General features: G+C 35.7%; 1 protein-coding gene across 1 annotated transcript in view; it reads right to left on the bottom strand.

Annotated features, from left to right (window-relative positions):
• Positions 1–23,418, bottom strand: part of LOC6583358 (adenylyl cyclase 78C) — a 49,462-nt gene that overhangs the window by 22,827 nt on the left and 3,217 nt on the right. Inside the window, exon 2 of the mRNA XM_032731223.2 lies at positions 7,897–8,227. Coding sequence (XP_032587114.1) covers positions 7,897–7,934 — 38 coding nt within the window. The 5' untranslated portion in view covers positions 7,935–8,227. The remainder of the gene's footprint in view (positions 1–7,896; positions 8,228–23,418) is intronic.

Below are 23,418 nucleotides of genomic sequence, written 5' to 3'. Positions count from 1 at the left end.
TGAGGTGCGAAAAATTTGATTGATTAATACGTTGACGACATAATATTTTTGTTATTTAAAACAGGTATTTTCTATTTAAGGTAATGAGTATAAACAAATATATATTTCATTAATTTGTATATCTTTCTTATGGCATACAATATTATATAATTGTATTTTTATTTATTTTTAATCAATATTATTATTTGTATTTATATATTATATTATATATTATGTTTATTATTTCTTTTTATGTATTTTATAATGTATATATTATGTATTATAAATAATAATATATATTACATATCAAGTCTTTATTTTTCTAAATTTAATAAATGATTAACGACATTTTTCGATAATGCGTTTTCGGAAAAATGCACAAAATTTTGGCAATAATTCAATTTCTTTTCTTTGATTTTTTGTATTACTTTTTTTTTCTTAAATTTTCCAATAATAAACAAGTAAATACATTCATATTTTAGTATCATTTGAGTTAAAAAAAAAAAAAAAAAAAAAAAAAACAACAAACAGAATTGAATAATATGTAACGAATTTATAATAAAAAATTTTTAATTTGTGTGTTAATAACAATATGAATTGGTGAGCAGGCCAAAATACTTGAGATTCTCACTTAGTATTTACTAACTGTAAACCTTTCTGACGTAGCAGAGGATAAATTGTTTATAGATATTTATACCTCTAAAGATTTATGTGTTTAGAAATAAAAAATTAATTTAATTAATTATCACGCCTATGCTAAAATTCATTTTACTAAAGCTCTTCTCTACATTTGTAATACCCTTTAAAATATACACGCTTTAAGTTTCCAATTTGCTCATATCAGTGCCAACGTCATCTGCGACAATTCACCTGTCAGAAGGCAGAAGCCAGAAGGAAGCCAAAGGAAGTGAACTGAGAACAATCAGCCACGAGCCAATAGATATGTAGGGAGTAAGACATTTAAAATAGGAAATGGGCTGCCTGACTTGGTCGATAAATATGTTTGATAAGCTCATTATTCAGAGCTCATTGTTGTGTCCACATCGGAGTCCGCTTGTAATGCGTGTTAGTTACGTTATTAGTTGAGGCGCCTCCTGTGCCCTGGGTGCAGTTTAGTGTTTTTTTTATGTGCAGGATATTCTTCTTTCTCTGCATTGAGCGTACCTGTGTGTGTGCGTGTGTGTGTGTTTGATATGATATGAAATGTCAAGGCATGTCTGCAACGTTCGCTTTTATATAAGTATGTAGGCAGCTGCTGCTGTCGGGGTTAGTTGCAAAGTCGCCAAGCAGCCAGCCAGCAATTCATCCAGCAAAGACAACCAGCCAGCCAGCCAGACAGCCAGCCAGCCAGCCAGACAGCCAGCCAGGCAGCCATTCAGGCAGTCAGCTTATGGGCCGGAAGGGTATTGGCACTTTTTATGAGCTTCTGTTGGCTTGTTGAATTTATGGCCATAAGGAACTTGTTAAAGCATATTATTGGGTGTGTAACAAGTGTGGGTGTGGGTGTGTGTCTGTGTGTGTGTGTGTAACTTCTATGAGTTGTGTTTGTTTTTCTTTTCATATTTTGTGCTGCGGCGTGTAAACTCTTTAGGAAGAGGCGGAGACAGAGGCAGGCTGCCTTGGCTACTCATAAGTAGATTAAAGTCAAATTTATATGCCGTACATACCTATATATATATGTGTGTGTATGTATGGGTGTCTGTCTGTCTGCGTGTGTTTAAGTTTGTGCTCTGCGTTAAGTGGCAGCAATTAACACTTGACATATTTATGTTTGGTCCCGAGGCGAAACGTTGTCTTCTCAATTGTGCATTATGCCCTGCTAGGCAACAACAACAACAACAGCATCAGCTAACGGGAGGAGCAGCAATAAAAACAACCACAATTACAACAACGACAACAATAGCAACAGCAACAGCAACAGCAACAATTAAGGCAAGGCCAGCCCCAATCGATATGACAACAATGTTCCGCAAGCTGCTTATTTTATTTATTAAGCGCTTTAGCCTTGCGGTGGGCGTGGCAACACTTTGAGTCATGTGTCGACCACAAGCAGGGGAACGGCAAAGGGGGAGGTCGGGATAAACGTGCCAAACAAATATTTAAAGATAATTAACTGCGGATGCCAAGACTCAAGAGGAAGCAACTGGCCGGGATGAAGAGGAAGCAGAGGCCATTAGATAACTAGTCTAGACTGGGAGCAATGCCAAGCGCTGAACATGTTATATTGGCCAATAATAAAGTGCTACTGTGGCATAATAAAGATTGATTTGCCTATTTCCTTAATTGTCCCCCAGTTTCCATAACATAGTTATGGAGACAAGGATTCGAGCACCCCAGCCATGGAGCTTACGAAAATACTTTGCAAAGTATTTTTTTGAACATCCCAACAAGGAATTTTCTCTCACGCGGGCAACTACATATTTGACCGCTTAAGTGGACTCAAAACATTTGACCATAGAATGAAAAGGCCAAAGGACGAACTGAGCAACATTCTGAAGTCCCAATTTTAATTAATTTAAATTAAAAGCCTCCGTTTTAATTAATTAATTTTGAAATAAAACAACATAAACTCTAGTCAGAGGAATTCGATAAGTAGATACTCTGATTTGAGCCAGAGTTCTCTAATCAGATGTATATCCTGACTACAGAAAATATGCTGCTGTAGAGAAAACGGAAAAACCATATCTTCCAATGTGTTGGAGGTAGAGGCGTAACATTCTATATTTATGTCACTACAGATGCCCGAGATTAATTGAGAATTATCCATGTCAGCTGAGGTTAGTTGGTAAATCGAAAAATCTACATATTCCCTTTGAGTATTTAAAAAAAAAAAAAAAATTTTTTCAATATACTGGAATATTATCTAAGTTCGATCCATTACCAACCATATTAATTTTAGAGCATATTCAACAGACTTTATATGCCTACATGAATCCAGAGGACGGCGCAGTCGCTTGCCCCCAACCGTAGAGCTTCAACTTGATTTTAGTGCAATATTTAATGTATTAAATATAAGTATTACGTAAACCTATTTTAGGTATATTTCAAGTTACATATATTTCTATCAAAAAGGAAACTCGCATTATCATTATAAGAAGTTGTTGCCTGAGTTCATTCCTCGAGCATACCTGTGTATATAATCAATTAATGTATTTTATGTAAATATTGTTGATGAGTCGGCATAATTAATTTCCGGCAGAACCTTGAATGGTTGCCAAATGATGGCCGCAGGAAACGCAGCAGGTGGGAAATTCGCCAAAAAAAAATTAACAAATTTTTTTATATTTGCTAGGCTTCTGTGCTGGCTGTGCGGCCGATTCATTTAGCTAAAAGTCTGAGGACGAAACAATAAAATGCTGAAAGAGACAAGCGGGCGAACCGGCGTCTTACGCAGTGCCATTGACCCACGCGCCGAGAAACAGAGAGAGAGAGAGAGAGAGAGAGAGACATAGAACGTACGGGAAGTACCTGTTAAAGTGGCCAAGCTCATTGTAGTTATGCGTGTGTGTGTGTGAGTGGAGTGTGTGTATATCTTGCGGATTTGGGTTAATGTTGTAACGTTGGTCAACATGGGTGAAAGGGCGCAATAAAGCAGAAAATAGAAAAATTACTCAGCGGCACACACAGAAAAAAGGGACGACCAGAGACGTTCCGGCTTACCCTTTCGCTCGCAATTCTCGCAATAGATAATTGCCCCGCTGTTGAGCTCAAATTGGTCACGGTAACGGGTAATTTTAAGCTAGCTGTAATTAAATTTTAGACTTGGTCTAGAATTAGTTGTTTGTGTTTTCGGGAACACTCGATGTTTGGGCCAGGAGCTAGTACGACTTGGGTAAGAAACGCATGTTTGGACCTTTTTGTTTGTGTTACGCATTATTATGCATAAAATGTGCCTAAGTTGCCCCCACAAGCCAAGTCAGCAAGCGCTTTGATGTCCTTTGCCAAGGACTATTCGCTTAAATCAAAGCATTTACATTGGCCGTCGTCTGTTGATTTGACTGAATGCTGAAGTGCTGAGCAGTCAGTCGGGTCGCAAATTCTTGAAAGCCGAAAGCCGCAAAGAAAAAGGCAATAAGCCGTATAAGTGGACACTTTATAAGGCGCACCACCAACCACCGCCCGTGCAACAACAATGGGAATAGAAAACAGCCTTTTGCAATAGGCATTTGGTCAGCCATTCAAAAGGCATTAAAATTGATAAATTGCCATTGCACTCAAGTCTCTTAAATCTTGATATAACATTCGAGCAATAAAACTGGAAAACCTCAATTTATTTTTGACATTTGCCATAAGAGAGGTCAGCTCTCTTCCTCTCTCTCACTCTCTCACTCTCTCACTCTCTCTCTCTTTCTCTCTCTCTCTTTCTCTGACTGTAGATTTCAGCAACTGCTTGACCCACGCAGTCGGAATGCAACTTGTTTGTACTTTTTGATAAGAACTTTATGCAAACTTCTGTGCCATAAGCGATATTATTTAGCTCACGTTAATGCAAACTGACATTAATCGGCCTAGCCGCTGAGCCGCTAGACCCAGTGCAAAGTTTTCTTAAGTCAAAATTCAGTCTCGTAAAGCCAAGCGTGTTGCGGGCGCTGCCAGCAGAGCTATTCAGCAGACAGCAGACAGCGGACAGCTGAGCTAAGCAGTTCAAGTTGCGACGGCCATATACCCTGGCTCTTTATTTTAGTTAACTTTCTCATTCTTGTTCATTTTATATATGCATATATATAAGTATATAGTACCACATTATGTTTGATTAGTTTGCCTTTAAGCTTTAAAATAAAAAACAAAATAATATTTATAAATATTTTTATTATTTGAAATTAAAGATAAAGTAATTAAACATAATGTGGAGGCTAAATAAGGACATAATTATATTTCAATCACATCATCAAATCGATGGATTTGCTAGATTCCTCAGATACGCTCCAACTTGCAGACATATATGGTTAGTAAAACGATCGAAATGCAAAAAAAAAAGTAGTTATATATATTTTTCTTTATTTTTATTTTCCAAATTAAAGATAAAGTAATTAAACATAATGTGGAGGCTAAATAAGGACATAATTATATTTCAATCCCATCGTCAAATCGATGGATGTACTTTATTTGCTAGACTCGTCAGATATGTCCCAACTTACAGACGCATATGGTCAGTAAAACAATCGAAATGGAAAAAAATAATAGTTATGAATATTTACTTAAAAAGTGTAAAAGAGCACAGATTAGCATAAAGCATTTGTAAGCGACATTTCTTATTAATATGTGAAATGAAGCGCATCAACAGTTCTTACTCCGTCTCTGCTCCTCGCTTTTGCTCTCACGGCTAAGGTGGATCAGCTGAGTGCAGCATAGAAAGCTGTTCGCATTTAGTAACTCATTCATTCACTAACCATACAACATAATACCAAACTAAGTCTTCCTCAATTTGTAATTGTTTTTCTCATATTGTGTGTTAAATATCGATATTAGAGATTTTGCAGATCTATATAATTCATAGTTTGGCTATCATTCAAGTCGAGTGTGGTGCGAAAAAACTAGCTAAGGTTCTAGTACAAGAGTTGAAGGCTCTAAGCTGTATTTAAATTTCCAATAATGCAAGTCATTCTAGGATATTGCCAAGTCAATCATCAGTAAATATATTAAGCTGCTATTTGCCGCTGCTGTTGTTGTTGGCTTTGCAGTTTGTTGTTTACTCCTCGGAATTAGCATAGCAAAAAGAAATTAGCATAAAATCAAATCAACATTGTGAGGTCTTGGCTGTTGTCTCCTGTCTCCTGTCTCTTGTCTCTTGTCTTCTGTCGTCGGCTGGTGCGCACAGCTGCTCTGTGGGAAATTGTGAAATCGAGATGTCGTCAGATGAAAACTGAAAAGTTCACATTTCCTTCGCCAGTTGGACAGTTGTTGAGTAGACGAGACGAGTGACACCTCAGCCCGCACAGCTTGTTGATCTCTATAATTTATTCAATTGAATTGCTCAGCCACGAATAAAAGCCTGACTGCTCTGTCATCGATTCGACTGGGTGAAAGTTCAGTTAGCTTGTCGATTCCAATTTGATTATTATTCAATAGCAATAGCAATAGCAGTTAGTTAATAGAGACAACAGGGCGTATGCGCAATTCAATGAGCGTGACATTTCTGTTGCATACTTTTGGCTGCCAGTGAGGTGGCTCAATGTAAACCGGAATAGAACTGTTTGCTTAAGCTATTTTCGCTTTAAATTCTGTGCCCATTTCTCGATATGGGCATTGAGTGGCGAGCTGGAGAGCAAACACCAACAAATATAGAAAGCGAACCGCCAGTCTGTCTGCTGCCATTTATAAAACATAATTGAAATATGAGATTGACATTGAATAGCAACGCTTTGTTGCTGCTGCTCCATTTAATGTTGTTGTTGTTGCTGTTGCTGTTCTTGTTGGCACTTTTGTTGTGCTCGTGAGCCTTTCACAGTGGCATTGCGACAATATTTTTGTTATGTCTCGGCGCTTGTTGCTGTTGTCGCCAGCATCTAATTGATTAATGTTAATAGATGAACAAACAGCATTGCGACTCTCGCTCATATTTAATTTCTCAGCATAACGACTAGAAAATGAAGGCAAGTGCAGTTTGTTGATCTCGCATTATGTGTGCGTGTAATGGACACTTATTTATCGTGCCCACTGTGTCTCTGCGCCCCTTGCGCCCCTGGCCATATGTCGAAAATGAAGACTAAATACATTAGCTTGAAGCGTTTATTATACGCTTGCCGAGTATATTATAACTTTGTTACTTAATGTTTAACGCCTGGAAATAGATGTTGCTGACCCAATAATGTGCTAAGTATTATATTGATCATTATTGTTAAGCGATTCAATTTGCTGTCTATTCTGCCTCCGTCTCTATGTTTCTTTAAATACAATTGAGTCGTTTGTCTTATAAAATTTCTTTACCTCACTCTTGCAGGCAGAACATAAAATGTTTCGTGAAATTCGTTGGATCGCAGCATTATATCATTATAACTAGATTGGCATTTTTTTTTTATATATTGCTACAGAGTAAACATTACAAGCATTAGGACATTTCCGGGTATTATATTTGCCCTGTGTATGAGTATGATTTATGGCTACAGCTGCGAATAGGTAACAACTCTATTGTTAAGTCGGGGACTCTCCTATACTTGTGTATTGTACATAGTAACAAATAAAAACGATTGGCTCGACGCTGTGCTTTGTGTAAGAAGCGCGGAACAGGTTATGCAGTAGAGTGGAATTGTGCTACTCCACTCCATTTTCATTTTTATTTTATTTATTGCCTTTCTTTGTGATATTCAAGTGGAATTTCTGCAATTTAATCACAGCCTTTCAATTATCTGGAAACAGTTAATATTACGGGATGATTATATTGCATAATACATACGTATATAATTTTCTAAAAATTAGTTAATGTGAAACATTCAAACTTTTCTAATCAATACCCTGAATTCAGAGTAAAATATATAATGACAATGTTTAGATTGAATCTCTTTAAGAAATTGTCTGAATTAAGCAAGTAAATTGTCTAAGACACCCTCTGTTAACTCCTTTACGCTTAACATAAATTGCGCCCTGTTAAGGACAACAGCTCACGATAGTGTGCTATTGTGTCTCTTAACAGTGGGCAGCAGCTATGCTAAGCGCATTAACAGATTTATGTTATAAGTACGTGCTTACATTTTATGTCGGCTGCGAAAGAAGTGGCCAGAGTTCTGATGCCAGAGGCTTAACTTTAAGATCGACTTATTTCTCTTGCAATTTGTATATTTATTGAATGGCCAAATTTAATCAAAGCCAAGGTGAGAGCTGGAGCTGGTGCAATTGTCAAATTATCGCCAGCTAAAGAACAACAATGCCAGCCACACACATTTAATACACACTCGCACGCACAGACAGAGTCGAACTCACCTAAGGCAAACACGTTCCTCCTCCTGCTCGGCGTTCATTGTTTTGTACTGTTTGGCTGAGGCCCTGCCTCCGGCCTGTGCCTGGTGTCTGTTTTTTGTGGATATCCACTCCTCGTCAAGTGCGTGGGTGGGGGGATTTTTTCGGATGCCAGTCACTGACAGCTGGCAGCAGTTGAGAATCCTCGAGTTCGGCAATATTTGCCGGGCTTTAAGGTGCTGAAAGTCGTTTTAAGCTGTTGTCAATTTGCCTAATACCGCACAGCGACGTCGAGCAGCGGCAGATGAGGTTGTCTATTACATGATTTGGGCGCGGCCTGCAGAGAATTGCCGAGCTGTAAGCAAATAAACAGGAAATCGCATATATTTCATAATACTTGAATACTTGAAAAAATGACTGTCACCGTCGAGTCTATAAATGCTTAAAATTCCACAAAAAGCTGTCAGCAGGACTATGAAGCGGCAACACTGAGTTGGCCGAGACACTTGCTGCTTGTCTGCTGTCTGTCCCCGTTCCCTCCACTTAGCCAAGCCATTCGCATTTAACAATGCCAGTATATAATTTAATAAATAGTTGCAGTTGACAGATTTCAAGTGGAAACGGGGCAAGTGTGGCTGCCACTACATGTCCCCAACAACAAGACAGCAGGCCCTGCAACACTACTAACAGCCACATCAACAACAACACCACAACAACATCAGCTTTGACTGAAAAATGAGAAAACAACAAAAACAATGCTTCTACAAAGCAATACTCGTATATCAACGACGACAAGTGCAAAAGCGTGTGCAAGAAGTGCCAAGCAAGCGAGGGTTTCTAAGCCTAACCTCGCACCGAGAATACCCTCTTGTATGGAATACGAAAATTCATTTGATATATTTAAATACATGCAGTCGAGTTGCATAAATTTGTTCTAGTCGTAAGGTACAATAATACAAATTTATAATACCATAAAATTCTATATATTTCGATTCAATTGTCTGTTTGTAATATTTATTATATACTCTATAACTGTGTACATGCTACCAATTGTGATTTTCTCTTTGCTATTTAATGCATCTATCAAAAATAAAATAAACTTTTGTATAAAGTCATTGGTAGTGAAAAAAGAATTATTCACGTCGCATTTATAATTCTTAAATTTAAACTATTTACAAACTCTTATCTAAAATGTAATCCCTGCTCAATCGAAATGAAAATAAAGAGATTACGTCTGATCCCATGCCATTTAGAATTATAAGGCTTCCACTTTCATATATAATTAGTATTCCAGTAATACCAATCGCTCTACTTAAATAAGGAACAGCTTAATATCACTACAATAGAACCTATAGTGAATAATCATAATGATTAATCATAATAATAACTTTAATAATTAATTAATTAATGCCTACGTTTATAATAAAATCAATGTTTCCATGGGCCTGGTTGGCCCACTAATGTAATTTCTGGTTTTAATTCTATTGGCGGAGATCCTTAATAATGATTGGCTGTGTGATCCGATATTATGATTTTACAAACTGTAAAACAAATAGTTTATTCTGTCTTGAAACGTTTAGAAATATAATCAATCAAAATATAGTCAATCTTACATTTTCAGATTGTACATGTGAAGTCGGGATAGATCCGGTCGTAAGACAATGATATCGGCAGTAAATATTTTTTAAGCTGAGTGTTTTTTTATACGGCAATGCTTATTTGAAAATAAATATTATTATTTACTATTAATATAATAGATATTTTAAATATATATGTTAATAAAAGAAACTCAATAATTAATAATTATTAAAATTCATTCTTGTACAGGAACTTCAAAATACTTGAGGACATAAAACGTTGACAGTAATATTATATTGTGATGTAGAAAGATAATGCATTTTTCTTTATTAATTAATTTAGCTCAATTAATCTTAAGTTGAGCTGATTTGGTAGATCGGGACTTGATCTTTAAGTAGACTTTAGTATGTGATATTGTGAGGCTACTCACATTATCAATGAATTTTATACGTATTTAATAACTTTAATATAATAACTGAACTACATTTCTTACATTTTATTTTATTCATTTTTTAATTTTTTGAGAACCGATAAAGTCAACATAAGAACTCTTGACACATTATCAGATAGGTATGAGGTTTGAGCTTCAAAGGCAATAAATTGCCCTATATTCACACAGGCGGCCAGGCAGGACATTGAACAAAATCAATATATATTTGCTTTCTACTTTGTGAATATGAAAACTCTGTTAGCACAGCCTTTGTAAATCGAGTTAAAATAGTAATCTAATTAATTAGTGCATTCTGCAGTTGGTCAGTTGCAAAGAGTTTCAGTTACCAAAGCCGTGATTCGTGCGCTGTGTAAAGCATTCGCTTGACATGCGAAACTTTAAAGGTAAACGAATATATGTATGTATATGTGAATGTATTTATATTGCATTTGTTTGTTGCGCATAGCAAGCACTGAGAATGTAAAGCACTTTGCATCCGGTTGCATGGGCAGAGTATCCAGCAGCCGGCATGTGATTCCCTGCGGCCACATCGCCAGCCAAGCGACATCCACATCAGCTGCAATTGAATCAGTGCGTGCAGCTCGGTGGCCACTTGGCGATGCTGTTTGAGGTTGCCTGAGCAGGGCCATGGCAGCTGGCGAGCAACTGGCAACTGGCAACTGGCAACTGGCGGCAGTCGGCGGGCAGCGACATTTACACTTAATTGGAGGGCCGTGTTCTGCGCCTTGGCGCATTATTAAGTCATAAAACTCAATTTGAGGCGCTTCAGCAGGATGCACTTACGCGTAATCGCATTTCTGTCGGGGCTGTCTATTAGCCCGTTGGTATTTTAAGGCAATTTTTCATGGCAGTAACTCGCTCACACTCGCCATAAAGCACCGTTTAAGGCCGGCGCTTTGCAGTCGCAGGGACACACTTTAAAGCAGGACGCTGCCGGAGTGATCTGCATCCTGTTGCGCGAAAAAAGCGTGTCAAGCGGAAGGTGTCCAGGCGGACAGCTACGAGGGCACGGAGAGCAATTTCTTTCACGCATTTTCCGTCGAGCAGGTTGACAATGTAACAAGTTTATGAGTGGTGCAACGTACCTAAGTGCCTGGACTGCGCTGTGCCACATCCTTGCTGTGGCATTTATCCTGCGCTTGCCATGCAGACACTGAATGCGCCCGGAGCTATGGCTAGAATATGCTCCATATAAAAGGAGCCATGTATTCCCCATGACAGGGTTTTAGTGATTTGTGAGCTGAAAAGCTCAGGCCACCATAAACAAGATTTTACATGTTAGACTACAGTACATTAAGATCGATCAGTGGATACCCTGACAAAAATTTTAATGAAATTCTCGTAGAAGAGCGAGAAAAATAAAGTAAAAATATAGAAAATATAGTAAAACATAGATATAGAGGTATATATAGGCATACCATAACAATTTAGGAATTCCGAGTTGTATCCTATAAAAATGATATCTCAATTGTTCCTAATTGAAGATGAAGCTAATTTAGAAAATATATATATAAGCTTTGAATATGGGGAAAATCTATGTAAATGTAAAAATATATACATATATGTTCTATGGGTGTGAACTATATGCTATATAATCTGTCCAGTTGATTAACTCTACAAACGCTCAATTATTCTTTACAATATTAAATTCAGCATATCATTTATGTACCTATTTAAATAAACCCTCATCTGAATAAAAATAAACACAGCTGAATTTTCTTAAAGCGATAAATATACATTGCCGCACAAATCAGAAATAGTTTATAAATAAATTCTTATCAGTTGATGCCGTAAAAGCTTAAGCACAAACTTCAAATGAATGATTCATAGTTTATATTTCACATTTTAAAGATTTATATGTAAATTATTTTACATAAAAGCTGAAATTGTTAATAGTTTCATTTTTCGTCGGAATATACTTCCTATAAGTTTCAGTTGAACAAAAGCGCGAAATGGTGATCCCACAATCCCCAGGAAATCGATATGACTAATGGGCAGAATGCCGCTTGAATTTCATGCTTCCCAAAGCATCGACCTTACGGGTTATTGAAGGAAAGCAAGAGAGAGAGAGAGAGAGAGAGAGAGGGAGTGAAAAAGAAAGAGAGACGTAATGGAATATGTAGATTTGAATCATAAGTAGACTCTCTTGAAAAACTAAATATATGCCTTAATAAAACACGTTGCAATCAATTTAAGAGAATTTAATTATAAAACATTGAACATCAAAATATAAATCAATAAAGATTTAGAAGGGTTATGTTATTTATGTTATTTATTATTATGATTTTCGTATATAAATGCATCTAATTCAATTTCATAGCTATATCAAATAATAACAGATAATACTGGTCAACAAAATTTATTATTTTCAGTATATAAATATTTGAATATATATTTAATAATTAGTATTATTTTAATTATATCTTTGCAATACGATTGAAAATACTGAAGGCGTTAGATTCATATGGACAGGCATCTCAGATATTGCTAAAATAGTTGTTTAACACAATATGTTTAAAATAATGACTTGCAACGACATTTAGTTTTTCTTAAACAAAAATAATCACTATTTATTTTTTGCTGTTGCTAATAATGTATAAAAGTATTAATATTGTATTAAAGTAGAATCTATTTGCATTAGTTGATTCGTATAAACGAGGCTTTTTCAGCATTCAGACAAAATTAAATAAAGCAATGTCGAAAGTTGGGTCTTCTTCTTTGTGGAAGAGTTCGTTATGTGTCCTATCAGTTCAATGGTACCTTTCAGCTATGCTTATATTTCTGAAAGGAGCTTTTGGTTCATTAGGGTAGAGTATCTTAAGCTTATATGGGATGGTTGCCTTTTCAGCTTTGCCAATGGGATTAGTCATGAAGCCTTTGGTCAAGATAGAAACAGGTAGGCCTTAATTCTGGTTATTAAGTTCTATTGCTACGCTCTTATCACTTAAGCCGATTTTAACAGTTGTAAGACAGGTTTTTAGTCATATATAAAATTAGTTTAAATCCACTCTCTCGACTTTAAACAGACTCATATATTTATATGCCCTCCTGCAACTCTTCAAAATGGGAATATGCTAGTCGTGGACTTTTCAGGACTTGTATAAAGTCCTAACCCATATACCATGTTCACCTTTTGAAAGGGCAGAAACGTGTATTGAAATTTATGACGCTCCTTGCCTGAATATCGTCGAAATACCCTTTCGTTTTGCCAATACACACACACACTGAGGCACACACACGTACACTGAGGCACACACACACACGTGCATTTTGCAAACACGCACAGCAATCCTCATATAATTCGTTTGAGGAAGAATCAAGGGGTCTTAAACAAATTGACTGTAAATATGCTTGTTGCTATTTTGTGGCGCTGCAGAGAAGTTGTAAAATTTTGCGAGCTGCGTCAAAATGTACGTTTACGATTTATTATTATTGTTGTTGGTTGTTGACTGTTGCTGGGCTGGCAGTGGCTGTGTTGTGTGCTGCTGAATTGTTTGTTTGTGCAAAACATTTTGCCATCGTGCGGCTGAAAATAATTAAGTTTTTGATTCATGTCGACGATGCCAGTCGCAGACAAAGGTGCGCTAACTACACTTGCCACGCCGCAGCCAAGGACGCGGCCAACATGCACAAAGGAGCCATAGCAGCCAGGACTGGTTGCAGCCTGCGACGTGCATTGCTCCTGTTTCCTTTGTTTTCGTTGTTTCCTTTTTGTCTTTGTGTTGTTGTTGCTGTTGCTCCGCTGGTGCTGGTGCTGGTGCGCTTTCACATTAACACCGGGATTTATGTAGCCATAGAGCGTAAAAAGCGACTCGGGCTTCAGAGTCTCAGCCAGCGTCGGTCATTAAAGCAAGCGGACCGTGCGGCTCGAGTTGCTGCCTGCAGTTGCAGCTAACAGTGGAGAGTGGAGAGTGGAGAGCGGAGAGTCGAGGAGACTTCTTGGAACAGCTCGTGTTAAAAACTTGTCACGGCCTTTGTAGATGGCCAACACAAAGCACATATCAATTAATTTCGCAGCCAACTGCAGCAGCAGCAGCAGCAGTGTGATTCTTGTTGTTCTTGTAGCTGGGTAATTAGGTGCTTATTAAAAAAAATGCAGTTATAGCTTGAGACATGATCAAATTATCAACAGGTAATTAGCACTGATAGCTGCTCAGTTGAAGGCAGGGCTTTAAGCACAAGATGAAATATATTACGGTCGAGGTTCCAGTTGCTCTTTCAAAACGCACTGTTAAATCTTGATCTCCACTTATCTTATGCAAAACTCATTGACTGCTGAAACAAAATGATAATACTAAGAAATGCAGCAAATATAAGCCCGTTTGCTTAACAAATGAAAGCTTTTGAATGTGCCCCCACTATGTCAGAATAAATCTAAATTGAAATTACAGAATGTTACAAAGACATTCCAAATGAAAATTAATTTCTCTCCTATGTCGACTCTATTTATGGCAAATATTCTATGATCAGCAGGCTTCTCCACCTGCCCTTTGTCCAGCCACTCATTATAAGCCGTAACCCTTTGAATATTACATGTATGCTTGCATACAAATAATAATATTCCGTTCTGTATTTATTAACATTAATACATTTATTTATATAATTGAATACATATAAATCGGCACTAATTAATATTGATGAGCAACAACTGAATCGAAAATGAACCAATTTAATTTGCAACAAAATATAAATTACGTAAAATTCGTTATAAAGCTTCAGGTGGTTCGTTTTTGTTATTTTGATTTATTGCCAAATGTCACATTTAATTAGCTTTAATTATTGGCTATATGTTATGCAACACTCACACATACAACGTCACTCATTAATTATTTAATGCATTTTCCGTTTTCGCAAAAATATTCCTTTGAAAATTAAATTGAATTTATATTGAATTTAAGTTTGTTTTTCCTTGCAAAAACGAAAAATGTCTCGCTCTGTGACCTGTAAATAAAAGGTTTTTATATTTTTTCATTTTTTTTCTCAAGCTAACCGAGTTGTAAAGCGAATTGATTTATCGCATCCAGTGATGCATGAGGCCATTTCTATTTTCAATTTTAATCTAAGCCCGATATGGCAACTATTTTAGTTGTTGTTGCTATTTAAAATGACGAACTAATTAGTTATCCAACGGACTGCATTTCGGCAAATGGATGTGGTTCGCTCTGATGTGAACGAAAAAATGGGCAAATGCAATAATAACTAGCAAAAATGATTTGAAATTTTTAATGAGAGCTCCCGCATGACTGGATAAGTTTGGCTTTCACTCTATGCATACGCAACAAATGTATATATATATATTTGGGTATTTATTCTGCTCTATGCAAATCGAGTTTTGGCTGCAACAGTAACAAAGGAGAATATCGCATATTAATTTTAGTATTTCTCTGCAAGTTAAAGCCCGATTAATTCAAGTTCAATCTATGTGTTTTAATTGCTGTTAATATTTTGATTGGGCAGCAAGTAAAGGTGAAGAAGTGGAAGAGATCATTCTATATAATTTTGCTGTCCCAGATGTTACTATGAAATAATCCGATTTGTGCTTACCGAAAAGTCGTTTCTGTTTCATCTATAAAAGAGGTAAAGGACTTACAGATTCGCCAATAGGCTAGTGGGCGTATTTCAAGGTTCTTAGGAGAGTTACAGAGATACTTATATTTAATTATTAAAGATTTTCATCCCAACAAGAACTCACCTGGCCAGATTTCATATTAAATCAAAGTATTTAAAATTCGGTGTGCTGAAGGCAGCTATTATTTGCCCCCTAAAATATTCCGGTACAACATTAATGCTGAATGTACATTATTTTGGTTTATATCAACATAAATTGTTGGGTAAGTGTTTTTATTTACTTCCCTGAAGCGCGACAGCATGGAAACTGCATAAACGGGTTGAATTAGAAAATCAAAATAAAATTTGCTCCCAGCGTCGCTTATGGAATGTATAAAATTTAGGATTATTTAAGGGGAGACGTACTCCAAACAGCGAATCCAATTTAAATAATGACAGCCGTTAAATAAGAGAGCCTCGGGTATTTTAAGTTTCATTTCCACAAACTCATAAAAGCGAAGAAAATATCTGAGAATAACAATGCCAGCTCGTATACATATATATACATATATAAAACGCAATGGCATAATCCAAAATAAAATGACGTTGCATTGCGTATTGTTTTTCAAAATAAATCCGTTAATATCCTGCATACCTTAAGGATGGGTATAAAAGGGCGAAGGGACATAATGTTTACCTGGAATTTATCAATGACTAAAGGAAAGGGGGCGATAAACGCAATTTGCCAACGTTTACTTAATAATAATAATTTTATGGTAATTTCATTCCAAATATGAGAGCTATTACCCTCTGAGTATCTGTAGAGGTATTTCATAGTCAGTCATAGTTCTTTCGTCTCTTTGGCTTGCATTGTGCCAAAGTATAAAAGGAACTAATAACAAATGCAAAAAAAAAAAAAAAGAATAAAAAACTGATCAAATCTGCATTCATTACTGCAGCATTACATTCACTGCAGCTGGCCTTGACGGACTGCATAATACCCTGCTCTGAGTGAAAGAAAGCGTGAAATTTCAATTTGTAATTTATTAGATTAGCTAAGCATTTAAGCTGGTCACTTTGGAAGGTCAGCTCTCTCACTAGAATATTTATTGAAATTACCAAAGAGATAAACCAATATACCCTCTTTTACTTGATATCCCGTGCACAAAAACAAAGAGTTTTTCATTGGACGCGTGTGCGCTAGAAAATGAAATGCGAGGGGTTGCTTTGTTATCTGCTCTGAAAATAATTGTGATGTTAAGTTGCGTTGACTTTGAGTGACGTCGAAGCGCATTAAATTATGATTAAGTAGGAGGATTAAGTGAGGGGATTTCGCGCAAATGAAATGAGGTTAAGTTAAAACGAGGAGTGTCCTCCCCCTCCTGACTGATTCACTATTCGACTTTTTCACATTTTTAGCACAGAATTAATGAAAGCTTCAGACGCTTTCAAAGCAAAGAAGTTAATTATATTCTTAAAAAAAAAGTGTTGCATTAATTTGATATACTTGCTGTTACTCGTTTCTTTCATTTACTTTACTTTTCTTCATTACACTTTTTTTTAAATAATATTTTAAAAGTTTTAATTTAATTAACGATGCTCTGATTTATTAACTTTTTATGTAAGAGAGATTTACTCGTGTTCTACAAATCTATATGTATATAGCTTTATTTCCAAAGATGTCTTTCTTTATAAGTTGCAAAATAAGCCAAAATACAAATATGCTAGCAATCAAAAGTGAAAGCTTGCATATTATTTGTTTCTCTGTAGCGCCGGGTTGGTAATATTATGCTTGTCATCAGTCTTGTTATTGATGTGATTATGTAATGAAGTGAAATGATGAGTAAGTAATATAATAATATAATAGTGAGGAAACTTCAACTCTGTTGTCGTCTTGAAGCCAGCTAACAAACTAAAGACGGAGAAGTCGATTCTGCTGTAGATGTTTAAAAATTAACTATATTTTATTTGCTTCAATTTGGTATTCATCATCATCCATTAAGAATGCTATATTTCTTTATTTCACAATTTTCAAATTAAATCATTGCAAAGTATTTGTAAGTCGTTTATTATTATTTTTTTTTATATCAATATCACTAATTTGCATAATTATCTTCTGAAACTGATATCTGAAGATGATGTGCAGCATTTTAGGTTTCTGGTTGGGAAACATTATTCCTGCCTTTAAAATTTAACCTGATCATAATAATCATACGCCGTCTTAAATTTGTTATTGCTTCGCATATTTCATTTCATTTTATAGGCTGCATTACAAAGTAGCTTTACAACTTTACAGCAACAGGTAAAAATGTAAGTGTAACTGCTTTTTGCATCGCCCACAGGGTCATTTAACAGTGATAAAAGTCACTAATAATTTAATTTGGGGTAAATGAAACTCGACTTCCAAATTGCATTAGTTTAACAGAAGTCTAATATTAATTGAGGTTTCTCTAATAATAATTGCTAATAGCTCAAGTTAAATTTCTATACAACGTATCAGAAGTGCAACAGTAATTGAAATAAGGCTGCCACTGTTGAATAGCTCAGTATTTTCAATTGTAAAAATATATGGTAAGTGACGAATAGAAATTAATTTTCAAATTAAATAAATGTAAATGAAGCTTGAACAATTCTGCTGACCTTCACAAAATGTTATTAGTTTTAATTAATATTAATTAATTTCACATTAATTTCAATACATGTTAATGCTGTTAATCGTGCAAGACAAGTAATAACATTACATTGACCTGTAATTTAAAATTTCTATTTGAATAGCCTGATTTGTTTATGTTAGCTGTAACATGAGACTTCTCTGTTATGCCTTCAGTGCTGTTACGCTAACATGAATACGTAGTGATGCAAAGTTGAATACGTTTTTAATTAAATTACACATTTCGGTCAATTCAGTTTACAGCTTTTGAACAAACTTTCAATTGAATTTATTGTTTATTCTTTGTAAATAAAAACATAAAATGCGAATTTACTTTAAGATAGCCAAGTTTGTTTGTTACGCTTTATAACAATTTTTGTATGTTTATAAAATTTTTATTGTTATGCTTTTTTGTTCATTTTTTATTTAATGTTTGATGACAAACCATCAACGTGTAATTTTGTTGTTGTTTAATTTAGCTGCTACGTTTACCCTATGAAATTTATTTCAGTCGTGCGCTTATCAGTTCTTTTCTCGGTTCGCTTTTTTTTTTGGAAATGTAAATACGTAGGAAATTAATAAATTTAGATGTGCGCTGCCTGTATAATTAATTTCTCAATTATGAGGCCTTAACTTGTGTTTATTTTGGCCGCCCAGCGCTAACGCAGCAGTTGTTGCCCCTTTTTTCATTGAAGATACTTTAATGCGACTTTTATCGGTGTTTTATCAAAAGCCATTGCAGAACTGTTAACAGACAGCGACGACGACATCGACGACGACGACAACGGCGAAGGGGCCGGGCAGAGGAGTCAAACAAACAAGCAGCAAACGAACAAGCAAACAACTCGCACAGTGGGACAAAAGCACAAAGACAAAGAAAATAACAATAACAAACAACTATGAGTACTTGGGGGAGGACACTTGTACTTGGGATAGTTGACAGTTGACTTCTGTCAGTGTTTGCACATGCACTTTGCGTGCGTTTGAATGTGTGCGTGTATATATGTATATAAATATATGTATATTTGTGTATGTGTGGGACCAACTGTGAGCGGAGATGAACACACAATTGCCACAAACAAACGCATAAAGTGAGCAATGCCAAAGGATTTGTCCTTTTGGCATTTATAAAACCGAACAAGTGTCAGTTCATAAAGGGAATACCTAATGGACCTCATCAGCTTTCGGTACATTAGTTTTATAGCTACATACAGTAGGGCCTGTGTGCCGGATTAAAGCACACAAAATAATAAAACATGATATTAAATTATATTCAAAAAATGTATATAAAATTAAATAAATTAAAATTTAAAAAATATTATAATTGAAAAAATAAATTAAAATGAAAATACTAATAATTGAATAAACAAATAAAAAAGATTGTTCCGTATGATAATAAATGAAAAATTAAATAAATATATATAGCATGAAGTAAAATAAAACAAATTTGTTATATATATATATATATATATATATTGTATGTTATACATGTTATTATGAATATATTCGTACTAGGCATACATGACTATCTACACACACTCGTATAGTCAAGTTTTATAAACATATTCAAACTATATATTTTTATGAGAAAATCCGAAAAGCTGCAAAAGTAAACAATTATTTTCTATGGGCGCCAAGTATTTGACAAAGTAAACAAATCACAACAAAATCATTTTTTGCTGTCGTTAATATTCACGATATTTGCGGCACTTGAACCACTGCTCGGTCAGTGTTCAGAGTGCGATATTCATATACCCATTCAAGTTAGCCATGTTAACTAAATGTTAACTAACAGTACAAATCTGTCAGGAGTTCACCTTGCGTTGATTGCCAATAATGCAGACAAGTAACGAGAACTATTCCTTTTATTCACTATGAATGACATCAAAATGTGTCGCAGTTCTTCTTTGTTTATTTTTATTTGTTGCTGCACTCCCATGATAATAGTCTCTCTCCTCTCCCTCTCTTGTACTTTCAACTTTCAGTTACTTGGCTAGACATTTTGCCCACCCCTTCGAGTGCATTTACAGTTGCATATTTCTTGGCTAGTTTTATGCGTTGCCATTGTCTGTAAGTCTCGGGCGATTTAAGCTCCAGCTGCTCCTCCCTGGGGCACTTCATATAAAATGCTTTACGCTGCGGCGAGTAAACAGACAAAATGTATTAAGTGAATTTTTATCAGCTAGCAAATAGACAACAACAAATTATTGGCAATGCCCCATTGAATACATTACGCCCCGCCCCCAACGCTCCCCCACGTTCAGTTCACAAGTCGTAACCACTTTTTCGCAAATATTTTCATGTCTTTTCTTTTTGTATGTGGGACGTGAAGTTTTGTTTAATACATTTTGAAAATTGAATTCGAAATGCCACGCATATGAATGAAACTGTTGTTGCAGTCGCTTGGCCATTAAAACAGTGGCCCGAGATAAACAATATAAAAATAAAGCAAAAGCCAAAACACATATTTGCATAGTTGGCGATAATATAAGGTATCTTATGATATAACGAAGATAAATGAGCGCCTTCAACAAGTCGAATTTCATATTCCCTAAGTGAAATAGCTTTGTTAATTGATTTTCCTATACTCTATCGATTGTTCCTGTTGGAGTACTCCGATTTGGGAGTAATTTCTTAACTTGAATATGGAATTGTACTCGGAGACTAAAATATTGCATTAATATTTTATTCTCTGGACATTTTCATTCATTCTGTTTAGACAATTACTTATGTATAAATAGACCAACCGTCGAGAGGTATACAGAACGGTGCGTGTTTACATAGTCACAGATTTCGTATATCTATAAAAGTTTATCTACACACAGTATATCTATAGTTTCTAACTGTGCTTACTCTTCGCCCATATCTGAGTCATTCGCTGATTTTTATGGCTTTACTTATAAGTTGGTTGCCTCTAAATGGGCATCCATAAGCAATAAGAAATACTGCAGTTTGCTAATCTAAGCGCTCAATCAAACACATCATGATAACTATATAAACACACAAACACACACGCACACTGACACATACATATACACATTCTTGCATATCTGAACTTTGCTCAACTGGCACACATTTTGTATTTGTTTGTGTATTCCGAGGGGCTTAAATGATTTTGGGCATTTTCATTAAAGCCAAACTAATTTGCTTAGTCGGCCGACTGCATTTGATGCGCCCAAACAGCACAAAGGCAACAATTTTTGATTGCTAAAAACCTCGCAAAGCCAATGAAAGTTTTTGGCCACAGTGGTTCCCTTTCCCTCCCTCTCTCTCACGCTCTTTCGTTTTTGGCGTTTTAGCTTTTGGCGGAACTGCAACCTTGACAGCAATTTGACAGACAGAAGTAAACAACAACAAAAATGGGTGAATAATTTAGTTCCGTGCACGTGCCGCAGACATCCATACTCTGCTGCAGTAGAGATAATTTGAAGCGCCACTAAGTTTTCGTTAGTTTTAACTTTGAGAATATCTCCCTCAATAAAAGTCAATTTATGTGCATTGAGCATAGTTGAAAAACTAAAGAACTTGCACTTTGACAGTTGATGGAGCACATAAAAATCTTGTGGGGCAATTGAGAGTGGCATTTACGATAAGCACTGCAGCGAAGACTACCATATTGAATTGAGAATTACGAATGCGCCATATATTTCTTTGAAGAGAAGACTATATCGCATTCGTATGGTCATTCACGATATATGTATATATATATATATATATATATATATATATGTTACTGTTGACCCCCTCAATGATTATGATATGCTAATTGGTCTGCTAAGATTATTTTTCATATGTTACAAAAACGCAAATCTTGCCATATAATATAATGAAAGCATTCACGATATTTATATCTAGTAATTCGATGTTTTCGACCCATAGAAAATTATTGTAGCATTACAGTATTCTTAATTCAGAATAATCAGTCCATCAATAGATTCCATACTAGATCTCTATATCAAACTTCGTTGCTTAAATTTCTCAGACTGTGAGTCCCAAATTTGTATTAAGCACTTCAATATTCTAGTTTTCTGTTATTTTATAGATCTTATAAGTAAACATCAAATTCAACTGTCTTATCATAAAACATATTTGAACATAACATAAACAACAAAATTTTTTATTTTATTTTATTTTTTTATTTTAAATAAATAAATAAACAAATTTTTAAATAAATCATTTATATACTGCTTAAAAGAAAAGTGTTGCCATTAAATTTAATTAATTGTCTCAGAATTTCTCAGGAGTTTAAAGCAGCTCTTTATGAGAAAAAGACAATACATTAAGTCAAGATTTTTTACTGCGAATACGTTTAAACTCAATGACTAACAGAATGAGTTATGCTGAGCGAAGTGTGGAGGCAATGAATGGCGAAAGACAAAGAAGATATTGGAGTCACATGTTTCTCTGTCGAAAACTAGGCTATCAAACAGATACGGAAAAGCAACAAATAACGAGGAGTCGAAGAGGAAGAAGAAGAGCAACTATTGGCAAAGCAACTATTGAGTCAGTCACTTTCACTGGCAAGCGAATTGAACTGGAGGAGAGAGAATATCGCGTTTATGTACGCCTGGGGAGCGAACTCGACTTGACTTTGGCCATAATTGCTGTTAGTTGTTGGCCAACTGGCCGTCGGCCAAGCAGCCAACGCCTCTAACTTGTTTCAGTTGGGAACGTAATTTAGAACGGCAGAGCCAAATGTGATCTCCCATCATGACAGTAAATTAATAAACGTGGCCTACTCCAGTAGCTGACAGCATTGTTTATTATCATATCATTTGCAGGGCATCTCTTACAGCTCGTATTGCCTGTTGTCTGTTGCCTGTTAACTGTTGCCTGTTGCGCTGAGCTGCTTAGCGACACGTGGCTTATGAATCTATGCCATATGATACGCTCTAACAGCTTCGTTTCCAACATTGATGCCTGGGCTGATTTCAATGTACATCTGAGAGGCACATGCTCTTTCTCACTCTCTCTCGGTTTCTCAATATATTTACGCTGTCGAATTTCAATGCTTTGTGCTTCAATTGAGCAATGTTTAGTGTTCGAATTGCTCTTGAATTGAATTAAATTGCATGTGATTGGTGCGTGAATGAGTCCATTAAATGCCATCGCATATTGCATTCATATTCCCGCAGCTATGGCATATTGAAATGCAGTTTGATTAGTGCTTCACCCGTTGAGGAATTTACTCAACAGGTTTTTTTTTTTTTTTTTTGTTCTTTTGTTCTTTTTATTATTTGTGTGCTCTGATCACCCTTCGCATTGGCTTGCAGCCAAGTCCATTTGAGTCCATTTCTTTGGCCTTCGGCATGCGTCTTAT

This window comes from Drosophila mojavensis, unplaced genomic scaffold (assembly GCF_018153725.1).
Source record: "Drosophila mojavensis isolate 15081-1352.22 unplaced genomic scaffold, ASM1815372v1 contig_74, whole genome shotgun sequence".
Taxonomy (NCBI): domain Eukaryota; kingdom Metazoa; phylum Arthropoda; class Insecta; order Diptera; family Drosophilidae; genus Drosophila; species Drosophila mojavensis.
Note: the sequence above shows the minus strand (reverse complement) of the source record. Positions and strands in the feature narration are given on the sequence as shown.